Raw genomic sequence first — 20,112 nt, 5'->3', positions numbered from 1 at the left:
GACACCTGCGTCGGATCAGGACTGTTGACTTTGCTTAACCAGGTAAAAGGACACTCTCTCTCAAGTTGAACAGGACACACACACGTACACTGACGCAGATGTACACTCACCCCTCTCCCCCCTCCAAACGCCTCCAATGGTTGCACCCACCCGATGCAGACGGCGATTGACCGGGCCAGCTTGGAATCATGCTGCTGTCTACACTGGCAACCTCTCACCCCATTTACCCATCCCTGTTGCTTGTCATGTGTTTTCATGGTGTTACAGTGTGAAGATTCATGTGCTTTTTGTGCTGAGGAATTTTTGTTTTCTGTTCTCATACTGATCCCCTACCAGGAGCTCAGTCTGAGTAGAGTTCTCTTTTTTCCTCCTCCACTCCCCTATTGTGTTGTACATTTCACTGTTTTTCTGTAAGCTCCCTGTTCTGACCTGTCTCCCCAATGTGATGTTTGTGTAATGTATGTATGGTCAGAAGGGGTCCAATTTTGCTGCAGGCAACTGCAAGTGACAAATAAAGCTTCATCATCATCATCATAATGTGAGCTATTTTTGGAAAAAGTAAATACACAGTTGTACTACTATAAAGTAACAAAAGACTGCATGAGCTTGAATTGGAATAAATAATGGAGCAACGACTAGCCACGTCTCCCTGGCTAGTAATTTCTTTCCTGGTTGCAGGAAAGTAATTTTGGAGTAATTTTTGACCAGGATATGTCCTTCAATGCACATATTAAACAAATATGTAGGACTGCTTTCTTCCATTTGTGCAATATCTCTGAAATGAGGAATATCCTGTCTCAACGTGACGCTAAAAACCTAGTTGTAACACATGATACTTTACCACTACAGAACGTAGAGGAAGTTAGGATCTTGGGTTTATGTTCTCTAGAAATCGACTAAGGAGCACGTGACACACAGCTAAAAGAACAGTTAACATTTATTTAAACAAAACCATAAATAGTCATTCAACAATTCACAATGAGAAAATTCCAATAGTCCATGTTTGTCAGCCTGTGTACTCAGTTCAGAGTTCTTTTCAGTCTTTTCTGTTCAGGTGTGTGAAGTGTGTGTGGATAGTGTTAATGTTAGTAGTACTACCCAGGCAGTGTATTGTTTTGAGATCTCATAAGCTTATCTGTCAGGAAGTAACGCGTCTGTCACTTCTAAGTAGGCTGCAAACCTTCCTCCATCGCAGCTGGGATCCTGAATCCTGGCTCGCTGCAGGTGAATTTACTGGTCTCACTCGCACAATTTCACACTCCAACAAAAAGACCAACCTGCACAGGGCAGTGAACACATTTTGCATTAATATTATAAAACAACTTAATCAACACTAGTGACCATACACCTCTCATTTTCGTAAATGACAACTTAATGCAATCGATAATAACAGAATTAAAGAACCTTAAAACGGTTTCCATAGGCACTTATCACACAAAATTAACTCACATCTCCTCTTTTGTGAACAGCAGTAACAATAATCCAGCGCTTACTGAATTGTGAGAATGCACCTCATCGATGCACGAGAGAAGTACAAAACGTGGTCGCAGTACTATTTATTCAAAGACTGGTCATATTTATTTCACTTCAGTTCATTTTTATTTCAAACATGTACATTCACCATCATTACATAATATCATTCAATTCTTTTGTTTGAAAAGGAGTAGGCAGAAGTATACACTTATTTGCCCCTACCCCCTCAAATTTTACATCTCATTCATTTAATTTTCTTTTAGTCTTAAATTAAACAAACAAACAAATGAAACAACAGCAAAACAAACAAAAAAAATGACAATATCATTTCTTTCATATAAATAAAGACAGAATATGTAAATTAGATTCACAAATAATGAAACAAACAAACCAAAACATCACTTCAATTACAGTCCTGGGTTTACCCCGTTTTCTTCATTCTTATATTTGTTTAAGATTTGTTTTTTATATTTTATTTTAAACTGGTTTATGTTAGGGGTGGGTGATATAAACGATAAACGATATAATTTTGGCCAACGATAGAGATTTTGACTATATCACTCTATCGCGATGGCGCATGTTGATGATGTCATCAAACTGCGCCTGTTTTGGTTGAAAGCATCGCAGCGGCTACAACCATTATCATCTGCAAATTATGCTGGGCGACAGTCATAGCAAAGAGTTGAAGCACTTTTGAAATATGGGGAAAGCCAAAAACTGCGCTTCCTCCACTTCCGTAACATTGATTCATTAATGTTGAATTCTCTCGCAGCTGTTCTATTCTCATGTTGTTGCAGTATATTAATAACTAACCTCGTATTGTGGATGAATAATCTTAGTTGTTCTCCTGACTGAAGTTTGGCCCGTGTATAGCATCCTGCTATGCGATTGCATTTGTCCCTGACCACCAGAATCCCTCACGTTAAGTTTTAATGAGTGATAAAAAAAAGTTGGCGTTCATCCTTCACTGTGCTAATGTTATGCTTAAATAGCTGTGTCGCTAGCAATCACGTAGCACAACATTATATACCAGGTAGTCCAACTTCAGTAACCCTACAAACGCCACTGCTGTTTAGTTTCCTGTTTTCATTTATGTTGGAAGTGGTAGCAGAGCTGTACGTTTGAATTAGTTTCAAAAATCTCTCAGTCAGAACATGGTATGTCATGTTTAGGTGTAAACTAGCGAGCTAACTTCCTGTTAACTTCTAACTCCGTTAAATGTAATAACTTCTGTTTTCATGGACGCATGGATGTTAAACTTAATTGTTACACCTGATAAAGCAGCAACGCTGATAATTTTATTAAAGATGAAAGAATTTAGACCGTTTTTAACTCTCAGTGTTCCTTTGACTTTGGGACCTGAAGCAGACGGAGTTTTGGACCCAGATTACTCCGCGAGGCTCCTCACTACGGCAGCTGTAATGCTCTGACAATCCATCAAGCAGTGCGGCTTAACAAAGTTGTACTAAAACATTTTTTAACAGATTTCTGCACGCCAAAATCGGTTCAAGGTCCGTAAGCACAACCAGAATTCATACATAAGGCACACTCTCGATTTTTGAGAAAATTAAAGGATTTTAAGTGCCTTATAGTGCGGAAAATACGTTATACAGAAGAAAAGAATATATCGCGATATATATCGTTACTGCACATGCTTCAAATTATATCGCGATATGAATTTTAGGCCATATCGCCCAGCCCTAGTTTATGTTGTTACTTTCTTTTATTTGTTCTGTTCTGACTGTTCCGTAATTTAACTCCCGCTATTGAGATAGACATACTTTGTCGTTCTAGGACTTTGTATTTTTAAATTCCATTTTCCTCTTAAGTTATACCCCCCTTCTCTTTCTATAAACAATTTACAGATGTCTTTTGGAAGCATTTTATTTCTTGCTTTATATATTATTTGCGTTGTTTCAAACTTCACCAAGTCTTGGAATTTCATGCATTTTGATAAAGAGTGCATTTGTATGTTCCCTGTACCCTGCATTATTTATTATTCTAATGGCCCTTTTCTGCATTATAGTTATTGTTTGTGTATTACTTCTGCATGTGTTTCCCCAGACCTCTACACAATAGCTCATATATGGTAGTAGTGAAGCACAGTATAATATGTGAAGTGCTTTCTGATCCAAGATTTGCTTTGTTTTCCCCAGAACGGCAATGCCTCCTTTCCAATTTCCCCCTAACAATGATGGTGGTCAATGATCACACCAAGAAATTTTATTTCATTTACTCTTTCTAAATATACATTGTCAACACATATTTCTACTTCGATATTTTTCTTATGGTTTCCAAATAACATAAATTTGCTTTTATCTAGATTTAATGATAATTTATTTATATCAAACCACTTCTTTAATATCTTTAATCCCTGTGTGATCACCTCCAAAACCTGTGGCAATTCCACACCTGAACAAAATATATTTGTGTCATCTGCAAATATTACAAACTTTAGAATCTTCGATACTTGGCAAATATAATTTTTATACATAATAAACCTTCTGCCCCCCAGGCAGGAGGCTCAGGAGCATTAAATGCAAAACCACCAGACAGAGAAACAGCTTCATTCCAGAAACTGTGAGACTTCTCAGTCAATAATGGACAAGAACTGTTATTGTAGCACCTAATCACTACTGACATCGTCACTTTATCAATGCTAGACATCATGCCATTTGCTGCTAAAGTATTTATACCTACATTTCTATATCTATACTCCATACTGGTACTCAGGTTGTTGCACTCTATTTATTTTATTTGTATTATTTTAATACTTGCATTTATAATACTCAGGTTGCTGCACTTAATTTATTTGAAATACTTATTACTTGTTATTCTGTTTTCTTTTTATTCTGTTTCTTCGTTACTCTGTTTCTTTCGCTCCGGGACCACGTGCACGTAATTTTCGTTACACCTCATGTAAACATGTGATGCGAATGACAATAAAGAATCCATGAATTCTTTTGGACCTAATACTGATCTTTGAGGTATGTCACAAGCAACATCCATCAATTTAGATTCCTACTCATTTATTTGTACATATTGTTGCATATTCACTACATAGCTTTTTATCAGTCCAAAACCACTCCCCTAAACCCATACTTTCCATTTTTTTTATTAGAATTTCATGACTGACAGTATCGAATAGGGCTGCCACAAACGTTTATTTTGATAGTCGACTAGTCACCGATTATTTTTGCGATTAGTCCACTAATCAGATCATGCAACACAGAGCTTACTGCACCAGCATGCATCTGCTCTAATATAACTATCATTAGCTTACAGCTTTAAGTGTATGTGCTAACTAAAAAATAAAGACAAGATGATAGTTTATTAAATTTTAATTAAATTTGCAGATTGTTTCGGTGAAGTTTAATAAACTCAGCCGTCTGCTCCTTGCTATCTAAAATATAACAGGGCACCGGAGTAAATTCTCAAGCATCTCACACTTCTGATGATCAGCTGTCTGCTTGACGTTTATTCAGCTGTGTAAAAACTATAACTTTAATCTCAGCCAAACCAATTTACTCAGGAACAAATAAAATACTGAAAAAAGCCAAACAATAACATTTTTAAGTTATCTAAGTGACTTGGATATCATGTTTAACCTGAGTAGCGAAAGACGGCGGTGGGTTTGAAAATGGTTTGCCAGGAGTCTGGTGTTCTCACCGGCTCTAGCGAGCCTTGAACCCCGGCTAGCTATCGAGCTAGTGGGTAACAGACGTCTCCGAAAATGTCGGGGCGCTTTTGAAAATATGTGGTGTCTTGATAAACTGAGCACATATTTGAAGTTTACACAGCTACATTCTCTCCTGAAATATGTTAAACATTTATTTTGTGACCCAGAAAGAATAATAAGAGTAATATTAAAACTAACTAGCTGCTGCCATTTTTGGAATCTTCTGTTTCAATCCGTTATTACACTCTTAAATCCTACTACTTATTCCTGTGTCTTTTGGGATCTTACACAGCTTCAAACGACGCGTCGACTATTAAATTAGTCTTCGACGATTTTGATAATCGATGTAATCGTGACTAGTCGACTAATCGTGGCAGCCCTGGTATTGAACAGTTTTTTTAATTTAAAAAAACTCCAAGTGTGTACTTCTTATTATGTAGGCAATTCACATTTGTCCACAAAACTGTCAAATCTTTTTATAAATTTTTATAAACTTTTTATAAATAGTCACTGGTCTATAATTTGCAAAGTGATGCTTTTTACCTGTTTTGTAAATTGGAATAACTTGAACAACTTTCATTTTTTCAGGAAAAAAACCTTTTTGAAAAGACAAGTTGAAAACGTATTTTAACGGTTTTCCAATACCATAAATAATCAGCAACTCTCTTACTGTTACAACATCAATGTCATTCCAATCTGTACTGGTTTTGTTCTTAAGTCCTCTAACGATGTCATATATTTCATTCTCTTCCACTGCTCTTAGAAACACTGAGCTTCTATTCCTTTCAATATTTTCACCAGTGTTCCTTTCTATTCCATCGGCCTTTATTTCCTCTGCCAGTTTTGGCCCCATATTTACGAAGAATTCATTAAAACCATTTGCTTTCTCTTTCATTTTGTTAATGCTTTTTGTCCCTTCTATAAAGTACCCAGGGTAATCATTGTTCCTTGATTCATTTTTGATTGTACTGTTTATGACATTCCATATACCTTTTGTGTTTTCTTTATTGTGTTCTAACCTTTTAATAAAATATTATATATATATATAAGATATAGGGTGTTCTTTTTTTCCTGGCATTTTGCAGTCCTTTAGTCATCCATGGTCTTCCTGCATAGTTGTGTTTCCTGTTGATTTCAATCACCTGGCAGTTTTTACCAAGTAATGTGTTACTAATGTGTGTTTAATGTGTTCTTAAAAATGCTTCATAAGGTTTATTAACTTCTTCGTGTTCATAAACATGAACATGAAGAAGTTTCTTGCTTTAAAAGTTAATTTTTAAGACAGTTAAATGTCTTCTCTGTTCGAATTCTTTTGTAAATAATCTTGTGTTCATCTCTGTTAATTTTATAATGGCAATTATAAGATGCAAAGACTGGTAAATGGTCACTTATATCATTGATTATCATTGATTGATTATCATCTCCTTACAGGAAATAAAACTTACTTCCTAGCTTTCAGAAAAAAACATCTCCGATTGGCTTAGAGTATCAAAGATAATACAGCACTTAAAAAACACATAGAATTTACACTACACTTAACTAACGATTAGCTTGCTATGCTAACGTAGTGAGTCAATGAACAGGGATCATAAAAGAGGTACATCGGCATCAACCAAAAATGTCCGCATTTCCCAACAAGCGGAAGAGTAAAATCCTTTTTTTTTTACAAGAAATAGGGAAAAATTCCTGGTGAGTTGCTCCGACCAGCATTTGTAGCCTTAACGTTGTTCTCCTTCGCGATAACGATTCAAGTTCACAAGCACTACACAATCTCAGAGTGCCACCTACTGACACTCTTTGGGAACTACAGTTAATTTCATGATGCAATTTTAGGTGGGTTACATAGTTCATGCATTTATTACTTCTAGGCTGGACGACTGTAATTCATTATTATCAGGATGTCCTAAAACTCCCTGACAAGCCTTCAGTTAATCCAAAATGCTGCAGCAAGAGTACTGGCAGGGACTAGAAAGAGAGAGCAAATTTCTCCGATATTGGCTTCCCTCCATTGACTCCCTGTTAAATCCAGAATTGAATTCAAAATCCTGCTTTTTGCATACAAGGTCTTAAATAATAAGGCCCCATCTTATCTTAATGACCTTATAGTACCGAATCACCCCATTAGAACACTTCCCTCTCGCATTGCAAGCTTACTTTTTGTTCCTAGAGTATTTAAAAGTAGAATGGGAGGGAGAGTTCTTCAGTTTTCAGGCCCCTCTTCCATGGAACCAGCTTCCAGTTTGGATTTGGGAGACAGACACTATCTCTATTTTAAGATTAGTCTTAAAACTTTCCTTTCTGAAGCATATAGTTAGAGCTGGATCAGGTGACCCTGAATCCTCCCTTAGTTATGCTGCAATAGGTGTAGGCTGCTAAGGGATTCCCATGATGCACTGAGTGTTTCTTCTTCAGATTCACATGGACCAAATTCAAATTCAAATTTTTATTTGTCACGTACACAGTCATACACAGTACGATATGTAGTGAAATTTTTTTTTAGAAAATGTGGATCCTGCATTCTGGGCTAAAGAGTAAAGGGCTTTAACGTTGTTAAGTGCTGCTGTTTTTGCAGCTTGTTATCAACACTCAATTCAAAACCTCTGAAGGTATGTAATTATTTTACTGCCTATAGAATTGGCTGCTTGCACATCTGGCAATGCACCAGTGCTGAAAGGTGTACACAGGCAACTTGTGCTCCCATCGAGTTGACATCTATTTCAGCAAGACCACGCTAAACCGCATGCTGCATCTATTACAATAGCATGGCTTCACAGAAGAAGTACCTGGGTGTTAAAATGGCCTGCCTGCAGTTCAAACCTTTGACCAAGAAAAAACACATCGAGTGCATCATGAAATGACAGATATGACAAAAAGGACCCAGGACTGTGGAGCAGCTATCCTTTGGCAAACAAAAATGTGGGTTTTTTGACCCAGTATTTGAATTTCTCTGGTCTTGTTATATATTTCTTTGAAGAGGTATAAGATCATTTAGGTTTTTGTTGCTGACTTTATTATTATTATTTTTTTCCAATAATTATTATTTTCAATAATTAAATAAGAATAGTTGTGCACTCTTTAGTGTATTAGAGTCTTGACTTTAATTCAGTAGATGAGGTTAGAGGTGAGGAGGAGGATGACATTTTAACAAGACACCAATCATGCTGTCTCTTTCCTCCGCTTCTTTGATGACAAGAACCCTCTCAGGTGATAAAACAAAGGTATGATCCTTCATATCTTGAGTTTGACTTGCAGATTAAGGTGCAGAATTTAAAATATATCTCTACAGATAACTGACTACACCTTTAAAACCTTTGTGTTACATCTTGTGTATCATTTGGAGAAAGACCTGTTAAGACCAGTTTGGAGAAAAACCTGACTACTTCAATCTCTCTGGTTGTTTCTGAAACTAAGGAGCATGTATTTCATGGTGTTTATGCTAGATTATTCTGATAGTGTCATATACGACACCGACTCATTGTCTTTAATATCTGCTGACAGCCAAACCCTCTGTAGTGGTTTGCTTTATCTTTTTTCTTTTCTTTTTATAGTATCCCAGTTTTGCTTTTTTGAGGAAAGCTGAATGAGGAATGACTCACAGTGTGCATTAGCAGTGACCTGTACAGAATAAATTAGCTGTGTCATAAAGGTGAGTCCAAGAGCAGATTAGACTAAAACCTTATAAATATTAGCATTATGCCAGATAAACAGCCCACCTTGCGGCCACTCCACGGTCCACTCTGTGGTGTTAGGACACGACTTAAGCAGGTCAGAGGTCACGTTGCTGGGGACAGTCTCTCTGGAGGTGATGATTTTCACTTTACCTTTGAAAAGATGACATATTACTACATTAATCCACAGCAGAGCTGAGCAAAGAGTAGCGAGGGTGTCTTGTTACCGGAGCTGTCCATCACAGTGAATATGACCCCGCCTCCAATCCCCATGCACTGTGGGTTCATGATGGAGGTGCACAGCAGCGCAGCAATGGCAGCATCTACTGCAGAGCCATTTTTCCGAAGAATGTCCCTGAAAGAGTTCATCGTTATCACTTTAGTGTTATTGTTATCATGTGTGCACAATTAATTTAATTTTAATCTTCATCAAAATTGTAATGTCCCACAATTAAATTGTCATGACAGAACAAAAAGAACATGCATACTCTCTGTCATATGGACCTGCATGAATAAACTTTCTGAATCCTTTATCATCCGCAACTGAAAATAGTTGTGGATGATTACTATACCTTTCTAATCTGACGTTGTTGTCCCTGGCTCTCTTTCTCTCTCTCTCCCTCCTGCTCTGTTCCTGTGTAGTGTGTGCAGTGTAACTACCGCCCCTCCCCCCTCATCCCAGCGCAAAGCTCAAATGCGGAATGAAGCAAAAAAAAAGTGCAAGAGGGAGAGAGGGTGAGAGAAAGAAAAAGGTGGCCATGTCATTATGTCATTAGTTTTTCTTCTTTTATACCCTTTCTTGCCAGCCACGCTGTGGAGTACTTGGACTCGTGTGATGGAGCATTGTCCTGCATGAAAATCATGTTTTTCTTGAAGGATGCAGACTTCTTCCTGTACCACTGCTTGAAGAAGGTGTCTTCCAGAAACTGGCAGTAGGACTGGGAGGCTCGTGATAAGGAGCCGGCTTGCGTCGTTCACGTCAAAGACCCGGCTCTAAGAGCCATTTCGTTCACAACTGACACATCACTAAGGCACACACAAATTCTTTTTACACATACAAATCCTGATTTACAAGTACAAAATATTTATGACCACAATTTGAGCCCATATGTTCGCAATTCTTGGAGATTTTTTAGCGTTTGCATTTGGATCAGTGCATAATCGTATGTGTAATGTGAAAAAAAAATGTATCAGAAGTTTCAAATGTTACTCACTTTCCAATCTCCGAACAATTCTCGGAGTCTGCGGCCACTGCAGCTTTTGAGAAACGGCAATTAGGGTCCTCGTCGTCCGACGGGGCAACCTGACCTTTACTTTAGGGGCAACCATACCCCTAACCAAATACCACCAACTATTGCACAACCAAAAAAAAAAAAAACAAATCCAGAAGATGGCGTGACCGTTTGGGCTGCATATTTTGGGACACCAAGAGAAGCAAGGTAGTGTCACCATAACCCCCTTGGGGCTATTAGGAGTCGTATTTGCCCCCTCAGTGTTCTTGCTGGTGCGGAAAGTACCACGCTCCTCGTCTGACTCAGACATCGCTGTTTTCTTCTCTGCGTAACCGTCAGTAGTTCACTTCCTCTGAAAGTTTACCGCTTGTTGATGATTCCCCAGACAGCACAGCTATGTGTTGCGCACATATTTCCGCTGTGTGGGCACTGATAGGCGCAGTGGCGTGTCTAGAAAATTTTTGTTGGGGGGGCCAGGTAGGGGCACAGATTTGGAGAAGGGTGGCAGATTTAATTGGCAGATAATGTTTTAAAAAAAAATTCTACCAACCCTTAACCATAATTCAATAATCCTATAAACCTAATAACCAAATGCACTTTTAACTCTTATTAGAATGAGATTTTAACCACTACGGTGCAAAGTTTTTAGATACTGCGTTGATAAAGTACAAGAGATACAATCAGTGCTTTGTCAGTGTTTACTCAGCATTCAAGGACAGCAATATTTGCATAGTATTTTTACTGACATATACTGCACATATGTTTTGGGCAAAAACATTTTTGAATATTAAAATACGAACATTTGTAGCAAACAATTGACAAATTAGCCATTCCAATGCAAAACTTTCTCTGCCTGTTAAAAAAAGAAGATAATCTTCTCACAAACTGGTGTTTGATTTTGAAACAGGAAAAAAGTGGAGAAACAACTGAAAAGACTAATATTTGAATAAAACCTGAAAGCAAGTAAATACTTTCTATGCTGCCTTATGGTAAACTTTGGTAATATTGATAAAGAACAACACTGGCTGATGATGAAATACATTCAGCTGGCATGGTGACACTGCCAGTATAACCTGCAGGGCTGGACTGGGACAGAAAATCGGGCATTTTGACTACAGACCGACCCACCAGGTATTAAAGCCATAAAGCCTTTGAATGAAAACAAACCCTGTTGTGACAGTGATGTACAGTCTTTTTGGTATATGTATGATTTCTATACATTTTACGTCAGATAAAAACTTTGGTTGTAAGATTTAGATAATTATTTAATAAAAGCTAGATATTTTAAATGAGAATAGGAAAGAAAAGTATTTCTTTGTGCCCCCTTTCCCTGTTAATGCCCTACCTGGCCCCCTGGCAAAACTTTGCTAGACCCGCCCCTGCACAGTTACCAGCTGTCAGCTACATAAAAAAGGATCCTGGTGGGTGGTCTTCACGTTTCCCTCTCACCAGATATCCAAACCGACATCATGACCAGCAGCTTTACAGCTGTGGCTCCAGCAAACATCAGCTGATACTAGAAATTAATATTAAATAAATTCTAACAACAGCCGATCAAGCTTAAACGTGCTGCTGTTGTTTAGCGCGACATCTGCTGGTTTCGTCTTTCTGGCGCAAAGTGGGCGATAAACAAACAAGAGAGAAAAGCCGATCAGCTGATCATCGATCAGTTTCATGATTGAAGTAGCAACAGGAGAGGGAGGATGAGAGAAGAGGCAGCTGTGCAGCGTAAAGACAGAATAAATCCAGCTTTGTGTCTTTTTCCATTCTAGCTGAAGTTCGGGACAAACTGCGTCTCTTCTCAGCTCAACACGAAACGTGTAATATTTTCTCTGATTGAGGGACCATTCCATTTTTTTAAGGAGCCGTTGGCAACTCTACTAACTAACCTTATGAATAAAATAAAGTTCACTATCAGTAACATCATAGCAACCGAACAGCTGTATAAAAACTCCATCAAGCTGGCTAGAACGCAGTATGAGTTATTGCAACTGACAGTAAAAAGTCAGCACAACGAAAATAAACTCCACCTAAACTTAGTTCATATCTGACCCAGATAGACTGCAGGTCATAACTTCTTACCTGAAGTTCAGTTCACCTGACACTCGGACTGGCGGCTGCCTCGGGGCTCTCCTCCTGCCTCCCCTTCCCTCATCCACCTGCTGCCTCTGTGGAAGCCCCGCCATAGCCACCACCAAACAACGGAGTTATTTCTACACATCGACCTGCATCTGGCCAATCCACCACCTCTCATTGTTCATGCCCTTACAAAAAAAATAAAAAATAAGTCAAATAAGCCCGATGGCCAGTCCAGCTATGTTAACCTGCAACCAAATCTGCAGCTCCATACAGCAATGTTACGACTTAGATTACATCTTATAACTCATAACTCTTATGTTAGCTCCCCTCTGTAGCATACTGTCTGAAATATTCCACGGCTGCAATAATTCTTTAAGTGTTATTTTTTCCTTGGTATTCTAATTTCGCCGAAGTTTACTAAACTCAACAAACTTAATATTACTTACCGGGACATTTATTCTGTCCTCATTTTCTTTCACCGAAAAATTGTTTCCTGCAGTGACGTCTTTCGTGCTTGGCTCTCCTACCTTTGCTAACGTGATGCACATAGCGATGCTGCATTCACTTACACTCGGATATCTGAGCGTCACCGTGAAAACATAATCGGACATTTGATATTTGATTGAATTTTATTGTTTTGCCTTTGGGGTGGCACCTGGGGTGGCCAGTCTGGTTGGGGGGGTGGCCACCCCGCTGGACACGCCATTGACCATAGCCAAAGAAAGCTCGTTTATGACCAGCATCATGTAAATAAGCGCTCTGTAGAACCATCGCTCCATCCTCCAATCCAGCAGGTGGCGTCAGCGTGCCCGCAGGGTGAACGTCAGCCACAAACGAAGCCGAAGAAAACGTTAAGCTCATTTCCTGGTTGCTGTGCGACAAGCAACTGTAAAACTCGAAGCTCTGAACACGGTCCTCTGTCATATAAATCTGCGAGTGGTCTCTGCGTGAGGCGAGCGGCTTTTCCCGGTGAGTGAGAGATTGAGCGTGAGGTCCGGAGCGCGCACAATGAATAAAAAGGGCTCTGAGAAAACACGCCATGTGGTAGCCTGGCTTAACAAAGCGGAGTGGGATCAGGTTCGGGACTACCTTTACTCGATGGACTCCTCTCTGCAGAGGTTTGCGTTAGAGAGGATATCGGCTTGGAGGGCCAGGTGCGCTAATAGTTTTCCCGTGGCCGTGGACTGCACAGCAGACCTCGTGCGCTGCCAGGTGCGGGACCGGTCCGGACAGCTTACCGGAGATGACTTGACCCTGATGTACGGGACGGCCCTGGTAAGATTTGTTAATCTTATCACGGATCGCCAGCAGGGGAGAAAGGCCCGGCCGCTGAGGCAACTGGCTGGAAACTTGAACATCCCCGAGTGGGTGGTGGATCTGAGGCACGAAATCACGCATGGGACTCTTCCTTCTTTGAAATGGTGCCGAAAGGGATGTAAGGTGGCCCTGGAGTGGCTCCAGCAGGAGTTTTGGTCCAGACAGCTGGGAGGAGGCCCCGATGAGCAGCTCGTTGCCAGGCAGAAAGAAGTGGATGCCTGCAGAAACGCTCGGGAGCTGCTGATCTCTTTTCAGAAGGACCAGTACCAAGCTTTTGATGATGGGTCTCCTGAAGACAAGGGGAAGAGCTTGTGGCAGGCCCCCTTAGCAGACATGAGTTGGTTGCTGGGTGAGATCAAGCAGTTTGCACTGGGGTCCAGGGAGCTGTTGATTGATGTGCTGCTGGAAGACGGTTTTCTTGTTCCTACCATGGAGCAGCTGGAAGCATTAGGCTGTGCAACATCTGACAGTGCCAGTCCCACTGAGCCCAGAGTCCCACAAACCTTCCTGCGCTTTTGGCTGCCCCTGCTAAAGATGCTTAACTCTTCGTCTTTCATTCACCTCTTCCTGGAGAAGCTCTTTGTGGAACTGAAGCTGCTCAGCAAAGAGCCCAACGGTCACAGGTGTTTCTATATTTCTGCATGGATTTCAGAAGTCTTCCTCTGCAACAACAACAAATTTGAATATCATTTTGAGACAAAGTTGCAGAAGAAAGCCAGAATGAAGGACAGGATTTTCATCAACCGCATCAAGCTGAGGTGGCAGCAGCTTCTCTCTGCATGTCTGGATGCCCCCTGCATCAGCACACCTCACCTGATCCAGCTAGTCCTGGATGACATGGAGCATCCCCCCCCTCAGGAAACCAGAGAGAAGCTGTTCCAGCTCTGCTCCATCTACACACAGACAGAGCGCTCAGAGGCCAGCACACCTCTGCAGCAGCAGCAGCCCATATATACTGTGAGTATGCTGCTGGACCAGATGCAACACTCCTCACCGATGGACTCGGAGAGAAGTGAGGAGCGCAAATGGGCAGACGTGCAGGCTGAAAGAGCACTTGCCCTCAGAGGTTCTCCGTGGCAGGTGTGCACTGATAATGTCACATGGAAGAACTATGACCTTGGTAAAGTTCCTGGACAGTCGGACGACCCGTCGTGCCTCATGGTGGACAATTATTCGATAATGACTGTGTTTGACCAGCCAGTGGAGCTGGAGAGCAGCGCGACACGTAGCAGCATCCCCGGGGCCTCGGCTCCAGCCCGGCCAGCTGAGGGCCTCCTCTGGAGCAACAGCGAGCTCAACAAACTGAAATGTGGACTGAAGCTTTTTTAAGTTACTTGTGTTATTTTTGTTACTTGTGTTATTTTTTGTTTTATGTTAAATGGTAAATGTTTTATGTTAAGCACAAGATTGTTGTTGTTGTTGTCATTCCAGCCTCCGCTGACTCTTGTTGTGCTAGAAGCAGTTTTGAAGCAAAAATACAATATTCAGAAGACAAAATGTTGTGGAATTTTAACCATGAGCACAGTGCAGGTTCAGCAGTTGTGATTGTTTCTGTCCAGTCGAGCTCGTTAACTAAACATGTTGGCAGAAGCAGAAATAAAACTTTCAGAAGACAAAATGTTCTGATTTAAAGAAGGACCAAAGGAAGGAAAGCATAGGTTTTGATTAAGTCTGATAAACTAGAATTATAAGGTATTGTTACATTAAAAGGAGCAAAATGAAATAAAAAGGCTATATCAAAAACAGGTTATAACATAGGAAATGTGAGGTTTTAAAATGAAGTTAGTGTCAGCGTTTTAAGAGAGTGGTAAAATGATGAGTAACGTTGAAGAATATATATAAATACAAGTCTATAAGTCAAGAACATAATTAGGATAAGGCTTTTGATTAAAGAGTCCCAACTATGATAAGTTAGGGAGATGCAGGAAAAGGTGTTTTGTTTCCTTTGCAGAAGATCTCGGCGACCACAGGGGGTGAGGATCCTGGAGGCCCGAGGCCGGATGGACCACAAGAGAGGGTCAGAGCGAGGACACAATGTATTGCGACCTCTGGTGTACCAGAGGTCGAGAGAGGGAGTGTGGAGCAGGGAAATTATTTTACTGCTATTGTTAAATAATCGTCATCGTCACCATTGCATTAATAATATAATCTGCAGCATTGATATTGCATTCAGAGGTTTAAACAGTGTGTGTCTTTCAGAAAGACTAAGTTGCAGAAAGTTTGCATTAATGAAAGCAGAGTCTAAGTTATTCTGAGGAGCAGGTTAGACGAGGCTATTTGATGAGCCTCTGGTCTGGTGGAAGGTCAGAAGTGCAACGGGTGAGATGAGAGAGCATTTGAGGACGACATATACACACACACACTTAGTTAGAGAGAATCATTTATAGGTGAGAGGTTAGTTATGTTTACTCGCAACTGTGAAAGAGGAACAGTTTCTTGTTGTCTCGGCAAGAAAGAGGAAATACCTGGTGTGAATACGTATGAATGGACGGTGACTGGACGGACGAACTGAACTAAGGTTGGACCAACTGGACACTGAGGTAAAGACTGGACTAAGGCTAAGCACATGACTGATGACTGTTCTGTTTTAAGTTCATTTTCATGACATAGATTGGATCATGAGTGGGGAAAACTGAGCATTTTTAGTTTTGTACATTATTTTGACACATGAAATGTGTCAAAATAAAGGGGGGATTTAAGGTTTAAGTTGAAATGGGTTTAGGATCATTTTAGGACTTTTGGGGTGTTTGATGATTTAGATATGGTAAAACTGAGGCAGACATTGTTATTTTCATGTTTAAGTTGAAGGATTAAAATGAACTGAATCCTGGTTAGAAGATAAACTCTTTACACACATAAAGAGCATTTAGATTAAGTAAAGTTAATATAAAGGATAGAGCCCAGAACATGATATCTTGAACCAACTTTGAATAATTAAGGGAACATTAGATGAACACAGTAGATTAGTGAGGTGTACCAGAGAGAGGCTTTTTGTTTTCTATCCTTTACAGGAGAACATTCCAGTAACACAGCGACCACAGGGGTGGCAAGAATCTCCAGTTTCGCAAACAAGTCACATCTGGATTACACGCTGTGGACAGGGCGACCCCGGAGGCAAAGGTGGTGTGGCTGAAGGTGCTCAAACGCAAGTGGAAGGAGCCACGCTGGACTGGTCCATACGAGGTCGTTGCCAGGACAACTACAGCAGTCCAACTGAAAGGGAAGGGCGACACCTGGTATCACTGGTCGCAGTGTGCACCAGCACATGAGAGCTTGGTTGAGGAAGAGGCTTCAACCAACACAGGTGTCAACAAACAGAGGCAGAATAAACCCTCTCACCTGTGCAACAGGCCATTCAGTAGTCCACCTGGAAGGCTGAAGAAAGAAGAGCAGCAGCGGAGAAGGTCGTCACGCCATCAGAAAGGGGCAGTGATAAGTTAAAGGCTCCACAAAGAGGGGGGTTTCAGTCCAGAATCTAAAATCTATATAACAAGTCTAGAATACAAAGTTTATATAACATGATGCAAACAACCGAATCAGAGACACGTAATGGGAAGAAACGTATTAAAATGTTCCTTACAACTACATGTGTATTATATGCGATAATAGTAACCATGGCTCTGTTGTCTTTTGTCTGTATTTTGCAAGGCACTCCGGACCCCTTGTCTGAACACGGAGGCCAGTCCAGCCCAGCAGTTCCTGAGACTGTAGGTCCTAAAACAGGATCGCTAGAAAGACAAAAGCGCGAGGGGTCAGGTAAAGGTGATGAATGTCTCAGCAGAAATAATGGCATAGAGTTGAACTATGTTAAAGGGTCTACCAGCTCATTCATGTTAGATTTGTGTGACGTCATTAAATGTACAGGAGCCAGTAGTAGATGGAAAGTGTCAGACAACAGTGGGACCATTTATGCCAAAACAAGATAACTATGCATGTTTTAAGTTCTCTACTGATAATGAAAAGTACAAGGTGGGAGAGATCGATCCAACTTGGTGTGCCGTCACACTTCAGGGACGAACCACCAACAATGTAAGCGGCCCTAGCACGGTAATTGGAACCTGGGCAGGAAGTGGGCTCTATTATTATTGTGGGGAAAATACTCTGTTGGTTCATGTTCCTATAGGAAGCGTAGGGACATGTGCGATGGTGCGATTAGGAGCTCCACTCATGCTGATTGGGAATCAGGTAAAGGCTATTCCACAACGCAACACACGTACTCTAGCCGCCAGACGTCTTTTTTTTTTATTTTTTTTTTTATTTTTTATTTTTATAAATGACATCAGAAACAGCAGTAAGTGACATTACGTGATGGCAGAGCTTCAGTTCATCCTTTGTCTTTTTTTTTTTTTTTTTTTTTATAAATAGGACAGGGGGAATGAATGAGAGAAAGAGGGGGAGAGAAAGAAAGAAAACCAAAGGGGAGAAGAGACGGTGAGAGGGGGGGGGAAGAGAGAGAGAGAAAAAAAAAAAAAAGAACTCCTGGGTCACCTGTATGGAGAAAAAAAAAAAAACCAAACAAAAAAAACAAACAGAGGAGACAGCAAACAACAAAGAGCAACATAATAATAGAGAAAACAAAGCACCATCACAATAAACTAGCTAGTCATAGATATCAATATTTACTAAATAATAAACGATATTGTGCAGCACGCAAGATAGACAGCGCACAGTGTGCTTTGAGGCAGCAGCCAAGAAAGCTTTAGTCCGCGTCTGTGAATACCCATGTGTGCATACCTGTGTGGATCAGCATGCTTGCATTCCAAAGGTTTCTCCATGTAATGATCTGCTAGGGAGTGTGGGGGGGCCACAGCCCCGTCCTCCAGGGTGTGAAGCGGGTATGGAGGAGATCAAAACTCCAGACATCCAGAGGCCCCCAGAACACAAGAGACCATGGAAGACCAACAGAGGGGCAGCCGCGCCACTGTTCCAGTAAGAGCTGAGGAGAGTCCCAGATGAGGGTTCACTCAGCAGCCGCGGAGCAGAAGTCAGGGGGAGTTGCAGTGACGCGCCCGTGAGCTCCGCCGGCCCCCAGCTGTGCCTGAGTGACCGAGCCCCAGGCCGAGAGGCCGGGGGCACCCCACCTCCAAAGGGGCCCGAGCGAGCCCCAGGCCCCGACAAGCGGCCGCCAAGGAGTGAGCCGGTGTGTACCCGGACGCCCACCCCCAGACACAAAGAACCACCAACACACCGACACCTGAGGGAGTCCGCCACCGGCAGGGGAAGTGGTGGTGGGTGGAGATAGGCCTCCAAACCTTGGAGGGCCTGAGGTGTCCCCAGAGAGGTGGCGTCTGATACCCAACCTGACATATAGACACAGACATACAGGCACCCACAGACACAAACATCCATTCCCACCCTCATGCTCTCATATGCACTCACTCCACACTCAACCAACGTGGAGACAGACATAAAGAGACGCTGTATACACAATCACACTCCCCAAGCGTACTCTACAAACCGGGTCTAGGTACCCTTGCCCCTGGAGGGGGGAATTGCACCCAGACCCAGGTGGTGTTACCCTTTTCCCTGCGGTGGGGAGAGGCAGACCGCCCCGACTCCGCAGCAGCAGGGAGGCCCCACACCCCAGACCGCAGTCGGACGGCCAACTCCACCTAGCCCTCCCGCTCCAGCAGGCCGCAGAGAATGGGGGTGAGAGAAGACTCCAAACCTCCCTCCACCCGCTCATTGTAGTGTTGATGCATGTGTGTTCTAAGGTGTAATTAAAACCCAGGAGGGCATGGAGCTACCTGCCAAGGAGCAGCAGGTAAGCGCATGGTCCCTCCTGCTAGCCCTCAATGACTAAGTGTATTTAAAATTGAGAGGTGGGCAACGACGTCAGGGGTGAGGTATACACCCTGATGGTAATTTGGACTCCGTGATTGTGCCCACCCCCAAGATCCTATATGTATGTGTAATGAGAGTGTGAATAATGTGAATGTCTAAGTTGTGGGATAAAATTGAGGCAGAGGCAGCCAGAAGGGGACGGGGGGGGTAGCCTCCTCTGCACCCTGGTGACATACCCCTACTCCAAGGCCCTGCATGTGTGGGTGGTTGTGGAGGAGCGGGAAGAGGGAGGCAGCTGGAGATGGGGAGGGAAGGAAGGGAGGGGCAGGTAACCCCTCCCTGGGGCCAGCTCCCCCGCTGACCCCAGTAGGCACTCCCACCCTCCGCGACCCGCCAGGGAAGGGGGGCCCAGGCCCATCAGACCGGGGCCCAGTGCAGTAGCGCCCTCCGGCTCCACAGAGCCCTGGACAGTCCACCCAACCCCACCACAGAGAAAACTGCACCCACCCCACCATCCACACATCTTCCAGACTACATAAGACGGTAAACGCCCAGGCTGAGATCTTCCTCCACCTCTCCTGTATCTCCCCCTCCTGCAGAGAGTTCCTGAAGAGAAGAAAGCTCCTGCAAGATGTGACCATCCCCCCCACCAGTCGAAGAGCCCCCCAGGCGGCTCGACGCACCGGCGGCACCCTGCTCCAGGGCCGGGCCCCCATGCACCCACCCGCCCACAACCCCGGCAGCACACCAACCAGGACCCAAGCCCCCGAGGCCCGGCCCGGGCCCCAGCCCAGAGACGGGGCCGCCAGACGTCTGAGACATGTTTTGGTCAAAAGAGGGACCCAAGGTACACATGCTTATGATCCTCGCCTGAACTCGC

At 42.4% G+C, this 20,112-nt stretch overlaps 2 protein-coding genes across 3 annotated transcripts; one reads left to right on the top strand and one right to left on the bottom strand.

The window, feature by feature from the left end:
- Positions 1-1,127: 1,127 nt before the first annotated feature.
- Positions 1,128-12,673, bottom strand: LOC146561948 (glutathione hydrolase 5 proenzyme-like). 2 transcript variants are annotated; one of them, XM_085293405.1, is made up of 4 exons: positions 12,135-12,567; positions 9,048-9,175; positions 8,866-8,973; positions 1,128-1,277 (listed from the first exon to the last, which is right to left on the bottom strand). In XM_085293405.1, the coding sequence occupies exons 1-4, from the start codon at positions 12,236-12,238 to the stop codon at positions 1,240-1,242; spliced, it is 378 nt and encodes a 125-aa protein (XP_085149531.1). In that variant the 5' UTR covers positions 12,239-12,567; the 3' UTR covers positions 1,128-1,239. The 2 variants fall into 2 exon arrangements, with proteins under 2 accessions (XP_085149531.1, XP_085149530.1); XM_085293404.1 differs by lacking the exon at positions 1,128-1,277 and adding an exon at positions 12,578-12,673 and having other exon boundaries at positions 8,769-8,973; positions 12,135-12,316.
- A 294-nt stretch (positions 12,674-12,967) lies between these two features.
- LOC146561947 (ribosomal biogenesis protein LAS1L-like) lies at positions 12,968-14,945 on the top strand. Its single transcript, XM_085293403.1, has one exon. It carries the CDS (start codon positions 13,140-13,142, stop codon positions 14,775-14,777), a length of 1,638 nt encoding a protein of 545 aa, XP_085149529.1. The 5' UTR covers positions 12,968-13,139; the 3' UTR covers positions 14,778-14,945.
- Positions 14,946-20,112: the final 5,167 nt, after the last annotated feature.

This window comes from Mchenga conophoros, linkage group LG12 (genome assembly GCF_057382185.1).
Source record: "Mchenga conophoros isolate Kocher_MC1m ecotype Shallow Benthic linkage group LG12, M_conophoros_male_GT1.1, whole genome shotgun sequence".
NCBI classification, from domain to species: Eukaryota; Metazoa; Chordata; class Actinopteri; order Cichliformes; family Cichlidae; genus Mchenga; species Mchenga conophoros.
The sequence above is the reverse complement of the archived record's forward strand: the minus strand, read 5'-3'. Positions and strand labels throughout refer to the sequence as shown.